General features: G+C 26.5%; 1 protein-coding gene across 1 annotated transcript; it reads right to left on the reverse strand.

The window, feature by feature from the left end:
- Positions 1-1,028: 1,028 nt before the first annotated feature.
- LOC100210027 (nucleic acid dioxygenase ALKBH1) lies at positions 1,029-7,316 on the reverse strand. The gene is made up of 3 exons (XM_065810417.1): positions 6,647-7,316; positions 6,226-6,554; positions 1,029-1,640 (listed from the first exon to the last, which is right to left on the reverse strand). Exons 1-3 carry the CDS (start codon positions 7,048-7,050, stop codon positions 1,318-1,320), a joined length of 1,056 nt encoding a protein of 351 aa, XP_065666489.1. The 5' UTR covers positions 7,051-7,316; the 3' UTR covers positions 1,029-1,317.
- Positions 7,317-8,106: the final 790 nt, after the last annotated feature.

The raw sequence follows: 8,106 nt of genomic DNA on the forward strand, positions 1-8,106 counted from the left end.
AGAGATGGAAGTTTAAAAAATTCGTATACAATATTTAGAGTTTATTGTTATTTTTTTCACGTTGTGCTTTTTGAACGATTAACAATAAATTTCTAGATTAGAATTGAATTAATAAATGTCAAGATTGAGATTTTCCCTGATTTTTTCAATGAAACTTTTCTTATATTCCCCTGACATTTCTATCATTTTTACTCAATAACTTAACATTAAAACTTCGACATTAACCCCCAAACACGCTAATTTTACCCCCCAAAGAAAACAGAATTCTATATATAAGAAATTTTTATATTTCTGTTTTAAATGGAAAACCAATAATTTATTTGATTCAAAAAAAAAAAAAACATTAAATGTATTGTACCCTTTTAAAAAAACAATTGAAATTAGCAAATTGATCTTTGAAAGAATAACTAGAAAAGCATATTTATAATTTGCATACTTCACTTAAAACTTTTTCCTGCTCCTTATATATATATATATATATATATATATATATATATATATATATATATATATATATATATATATATATATATATATATATATAAATATATATATATATATATATATATATATATATATATATATATATATATATATATATATTTATATATATATATATATTAGGGCCTTTCGAATCGGTTAGATTCGCTAATAAAGTGTCGCTTCGATTCGAGTTTTTCGAATCACTATTTATTTCGCAAGAGGTAATGTTTTTTCAGATCCAACGCAAAGATGCTATCAAAATGTTTTCATTTATCTCAGCCAGAGTAAAGTAATTGTAATCGAAAGTAATTGTTATACTGCTGCCAAACAACCGCTAAAAAATAATCCGGGCAAAAAATTTTTAAGTAGAGTTTTTTTTTCAAAAAAAAAAAAGGCTTAACTTTGGATTTCCATATATTGCTGATTCGATTCGTAAATCAAAACCCGCATCGATTCGATTCGAAACTGAAAATACCAATTCGCAGAGCTCCAGTGGTTTGCACTTATTTTTGGGTTAATTTCTGCAATTATAAATAAGTAATGAGTATTCTAAACTGTTTTTCATCAGAAAAAACAAAAGTATATAATACAAAATAACGAAAACGGACTTTATCTTCGAATCTGCGTTTTAGATTTTTTTTCACCATAATGTATGTTAGCAAAAGAATTGATTTTATATGAAGTGATAATATTATTGGAGTTCTTTTAAAAGTTAAGCAATTGTAATCGTAGAACTTTATTTATATTTCAAAATTATATTAGATCCGATTGTTAACTGAAAATTTAACAACAAACAACTTTTTTGAAAATATAACTTTTTCATTGTTTTGTATTTCATTTATTATTTGTGTCCACGTGTTTATGAACTTGTCTGATATTGATATTTATTCTTGTCTTGGAAATATATTCAGCAAACTTTTCCCACGATGAGTCGTTCATAGCATTAGTCCAAAAATGATGAGAACAATCAATGCATTTGCAATATTCAGCTCTTTCCGCTGCAGGAAAATATTCAGAGGTTTGCCATAATTGACACGATACACCTATGTCGTGCGGTATTGTTTTTTGATTTTTTGTAATAATACAAGGAACAGCATGAAACGCAGTCCGCGAAGGACCAGTCATAAGTATAATATCTCCTGTTCGAACCCAAATACCTTCAAATAATAAAAAATAATAACACAAAGTAAAAAAATGTAACGATACAACAGCTTTTAAGTTTAAAAAAATATCAATAAAATTAAAATAAAAAATGAATAATATTGAACTTAATAGTAATCAATGTGGTTAACTAATAATTAACCCTTAATTATGTTGTTAATATATAATTAACCTTAGTTATGTTGTTAAATAATAATTAACCTTAATTATGTTGCTAATTAACATGGCCTACTTAAAATACACGGCCTTTCATCCTGCATTTTTGCCGAAAAATTTTGAAGGCCATTTGCTTAAATAGCTTTACGTGCAATATGGTTAACAAATGCTGTGTTGTTGGATGTAGATCAAATTATTCAGGAAATCAATCAACTCCTGTATTTTCTTTTCCAACAAACGAAAATAGAAAAAAACAGATGGATTTTGATTTGTGAACAGAAAAAACTGGCGATCAACTTCCTCATCATAACTTATAAAGGGCGAACGAGATAAGATTTCGCTTGATTAAAGTCTCAAAATCAGTCCCTACTATTTATCCAGATTGTATAGAAACACCATCTTTATTACTTACAATTTCACTACCAAGAAGATTTCCTCAAAAAAGGGTTTTTCAAGAAGATGAGTACCAATCGATTCTTTACTTGATTTAGAATCAATGAATGAAGCAGACAGCACACCGGGATATACCTTTTTAAAATATGTAGACTATGTTGTTTATAAACTTGAATTGATTAAATGATGAGTGTGTGCCAGAAGTTATGGAATGAAATCAAAATTGATAAAGACTTGCACGTGAAATTGTTTCTTAAAGGTTTTTCTGTATCTTTGCCACATTGGTTCAGGCATAGGAACAATTGTAAATTTAGTCTTCTTGAACTTTATTTTCAGTTTCCCTTCTAAACAAGATAAAAGAAGGTAAAATTGATTAATTGAAAGTTGCAAAATTATTGATGGAGAATAATACTTTATCAAAGGATATTATTGTTTTATTTGATGAAGTGTATTTGCAAAAGTGTGCAAAGTATCGTGGAGGAGAATTTATTGGTACCAATGATAAGAATGAACTTTGTAGAAGTATTTTATGTTTTATAATAATTGGGCTAAAAGAAAATATACCCCGCATTATAATAGCTTTGTCAGTTACCAAAATCAACAGTGATTGGTTAAAAGATGAAATTTTGAGCTGAGATATTTTAAAAAAGAGTAGTTTTAGAGTCAGGTATTGTAACCATGCTACTAATGTTTCAACCTACGCAAAGTTATTGAAGTTACACGATTAAGATGCTCTAAGTTCGTTAATAAATTTTCAATCACAAAAAGTTTATTTTTTAATGTCGTACACCTGATAAAAAATGTTAGAAATAATTTCTTAAACAAAAAAAGATTCATTTTTCCTGAGTTTAATTTTTGTTAGTTTTTTGATATTACTATCAAGTCTAGTGAAATTTCCTGGAAACTGTTGCACGATGTGTATGAAAAAGATGAAACTTGGATGAAAGTTTAAGAAAACCTCCTAGAATTTGCAATAAAGTTTTGCACCAAGCAAATTCAAATAGAATGTTCAGATTGTACATAACGCTTTTCATGAAACTACTATAGCTGCTATAAAAATCTTATTTTCCGAATTTGAAAGATGCTTCCAGTTTCCTGCATATTTTCAAAGTGTTGTTGGGCAATTTCCAACTCAAAAGAAAATGTTTAACATGTGGAAAAAGAAGACTTGGTTGGTGGGAAATGGCTAGTACCAACCAATGGAAAAACTTTTACTGCGATGCATAGGACTTAGTGTCATTTATGCTCATTGGAGGAGCAGTTGTTGCAGATGCAGCATGACCTCAACCGGTAACTGATACACACCATAATAATATAATTGATCTGGATTGGATACTTGATGGACTTGATTGCAAGAATTTCTCAATTGTTAGTACAAAGACGGTTGAATACTATTAAGCAAGTAGTAAAAGATATCCAGATCAGATTGTATTAGTTGTACTACAATGGATAGCATCTGAAATAAATGGTGACTGGTCTGTCATTGTAAACAATATGGCATAAAATGGTAACCAAAACAGCTATGGAAGTTGTTGGAAAGCTTAAAGCAATATTCTCTTTATTTGGACCACTAGTTTGTCTTCTAATGGACAACAAATTTATAACAAATGTTATTAAAACAAAATTATTTCGATTTTTTTGACAACTGTAATGAACTGTGTATAAATCAATAAAGTTAATACATTTAAAAAGATAAAAAAAGATTTCATTGAAAAAAAATTACAAATGTTTTTGATGAATGAAAGATGATAGAATTAAATAAATTTGATCTTTAATATTTTTTTTAATTAATGAAACAAAAATTTAAAACCGCTGCTGATAATTTTTTAAATATAAATGAAAATGCATACATAGTTGTTTTTTATTTATATATAATTATCAATTTTTTATAATAAATGTTAATCTTTAGAAGAAAAAAAAATGTTTTGAACATAGCATGAAATGGTTTAAAAAAGAGTTAAATATATATATATTTTTTAAATGCATAATTATTTACTACCAAGTATTTATATGGAAATTTGAAATTTTTAAATTAATAAAACAAAAAAACAAAAAAAAAACACTAAAATTTCAAGTAAATGTGCGCATTTAGTTAAGACAATCATTTTTTTTATTGATTACTTTACGTTACTTTATTCAAAAGAATTTCCCAAAATATTATAAAAACACCTTATTCCTTATTCCAAACATAACTAAAAGCCTGATTTAAATATATTTAGCATTTTATTTTTTTTGAGTTTTATTTTAGCTAAGTCATATTCATGTTTTTTGTGTTTTAGCTAAGTTCTTCTTATTTTCGCTTTTGTTGATATATATATATATATATATATATATATATATATATATATATATATATATATATATATATATATATATATATATATATATATATATAGGTGAGCAGTTTGACGTCAAACTGAAATAGCTTGCTACTGGGGACTTCAGTACATACATCCACTGACAAATAGTCTGACTCGCAGCGGAGTGCTGCTACATCAACTGAGGGTTTGGCATGGGGCAGCAATCTTTTCATTTATTATTCTTTTTTTTTTCTTCTTCTTTTTCTAAAAAAGACATATGGATTAAGATAAGCAAAAAAAGTGAGCAATATATAAATATGCTATAGTAGATGGCCTTGTTCGTCAAGGTTCGTGTTTCGCAGCGGCCTTGTTTGTCAAGGTTCGTGTTTCAGAGTTATAGAGTTGAGAGAGGGTTATAACCACAATTAAGTAGCCTACTCATCTGTAGTGGCCTTCTGGGCCTTGGGGAGGTGAAATAACAAAAATATATACATATATATATATAAAATAAGATTATACACACACACACACACACACACACACACACACACACACACACACACACACACACATATATATACATATATACACACACATATATATATATATATATATATATATATATATATATATATATATATATATATATATATATATATATATATATATATATATATATATATATGTGTATATGTATATATATCTATTATAGCTTGTTTAGATGAGCAGTTGCTCACTAGTTTTGCTTATCTTTATAGCATACAGTTTTCAGAAAAAAAAAGAAAAAAGAAAGAATAATTAAAGAAAAGATTGCTGCCCCATCCCAAACCCTCAGTCGATGTAGCAGCACTCCGCTGCGAGTCAGGCTATTTGTCAGTTGATTTATCTACTGAAGCCCCCAGCAGCAGGCTATTCTATTTGACATCAGAGTACTTATCTAAACTAGCAATTTAAGTGATTTATATATATATATAAATATATATATAAATATATATATAAATATATATATAAATATATATATATATATATATATATATATATATATATATATATATATATATATATATATATATATATATATATATATATATATATATATATATATATATATATATATATATATACACACACACACATATTTATACACACACATATAAATATATACATAAACATATATAAAATAATCTTTTCACTCATTTAATACAACTAAACACTGTTTAGTAAAGCTTTATTCTCATTATTATTTATTTTAATTTTATAATAAGGTAATTTCCCATTTTAAGTTGTAATTTTAACATACGCAAGAGTTATGGAGTATACCTTTATGCTAGAATGAGTAACAAATCTTAGCATAAAAACTCATTCTAGCATAAAAAAAATTTTATGCTAAAATGAGTAACAAATATAAAACAAATATGTAAAATATGTAAAACAATATGTAAAACAATATGTAAAAATTTTATTTCATGTAATGATGCCAGCGACACTTCAACTGAGTTTGGCTAGCACAGTATGGCTTACTAATTTAGAAAGAAATAGCCAAATACCTTACACATTACTGAAAACTAACTTTAATACAAGCAAACATTAATGACATTAATAGTTTTAATTTAACTAAATAAAAATAACATTAAAATAATGTTTATAGATATTAACTTTAACAATATAAATGAATTAATGAACAAGTATCAGTAAAATTTACAAAATAAAATTGAAAAGCTAAAACAAATACCTTCAGGTTTTATATCTCTTGTAGGGCCACCAATCAAAAAAACTGCTGCTTGTCCAAAACTATATGATATCAGCGGTTGTGATAGTTCCTCCTCATAATGGTCAGTGTGTCCGCCCATACTACTGCCTTCTGGATAATAATTAATTATGCCTGTCTCAGCAATATAGTTTTGAAACTTAAACACATCTGCAATAGTAACTGTAAGTTCAGCAAGATCTTTTGGAAATCCATAATACTCCTTAGCTTTATAGTCTACAATGTTATAATCAAAATGGTATCCCATGTGTGTCCATCTTAACTGATTGATAAAGTTGTTTTCCACAGATTTTCTGAAAAAGAACTTATAAGTAATATAATATTGTAGTTGCTTAAATTAACATTACAATCAATTTTAGAATATTATAAAAAATATAATACTTACTCTTGACTGATTTCCCACACTGTTTTATCTTTATCCAAAGCCACCAAAGCATCTAAATTACATGGGTATGGTTTCTTTGTATACTCTGTTAAAGCTTGCTTAATCCAATGACTTTGTGCACCATAACATATAAATGGATTTTGTATAACAATAAAACCTGGACAAGTTAGCAACTCATATACTTTCCAGTTTTTTGGATGCTTTAAACCAACTTTGCAAAAAACATTTTCTGGAATAGTACTATCTACATAAGACTCTTTAATTAAAGATATATACTTTTCTGGCTGATGAAAGTCAATTACTTCACTAAAATCAGGAGGCGGTTTCCGTTTCTTGTATCGCTTATATTCTTTAAATACCAAATCATTTGTTCTATCATATTTATTGCATGATTCGCTAACCATACTACATTATAAGCTAAAGTAAATATCTCTAAGTTTTAAAAATGAAGAATACATAATACCATTAAAATAGAGGCAGATTTTTACAATGGGAGGAAAGAAGGCACTATTCCTTAAAATAATTTTTAACAGGGGAGAGAACCCTCTCAAAAATCTTTTAGTACTCTATTAAGTTGAAATGTTGAAAAAAAATGTTGTGCAGCACTGCTTTCAAATGCTTCTTTTTAATAAGGTTTCACGCTACAATCAATACAATATGTATCATACATATACTTTCTATAATCTAACATAAAATATATGGTGCATTGCACATTATCATTTTTTAAAGGCATAAAAATTAAATGAAACTACAAAATTTTTTTTTTTAATTAAAGTATCAAAAGATTACAACTAACTAAGAATTACTAAATATTAAAGTTTTAAAGCTTTAAACATTTAATATATCAACAACTTTACGAACACTTGTTCTTTTTTTGTTTTCATTCATTGAGCCATCTAAACCAGAAAAAACTAAATCGCAGTCATTCATTTGGTTCATTTTAATAAGAACAACTTTCTCAGAATTATTTAGTTGTTGAAAAAGGAAGGATTCAGCTTCACCAAAAACATTAATATCTTTTTTAAAATCGTCTTCATTTATATTTTTAGATAAGTTTTCAACGAGAACATAACATTCTGGGTTTAAAAGTGATTTTAAAAAATCAATACTTAGAATATCATTTTTAGTAGTTTCATTTTTATCATTTATACATTCATGATTAATGGGGCCATTGCTTTCAAATATATTTGATTCAAGACTTTCAACTTTATTTATCAATGATTTTTTCTCAATGTTATTAAACTCTAACTCTACTTGGTTTAGAGAATTAGAAATATAATCAGAATTATTATCTTTAAACAAAATTTCTGAGTGAATGTCAATTTCTTTAGAAGTTAATTTCAATTCATCTAAATGTATTTGAAAGTTTTTGTTATTGCCTTCTTTAAGCAATATATTTACTTGTTGTTTTTCGCCTTTAAACAAAACATCATTATTTTCTCCAACTTTTTCAATTTGCT

Source organism: Hydra vulgaris, chromosome 11 (assembly GCF_038396675.1).
Source record: "Hydra vulgaris chromosome 11, alternate assembly HydraT2T_AEP".
Lineage (NCBI taxonomy): Eukaryota > Metazoa > Cnidaria > Hydrozoa > Anthoathecata > Hydridae > Hydra > Hydra vulgaris.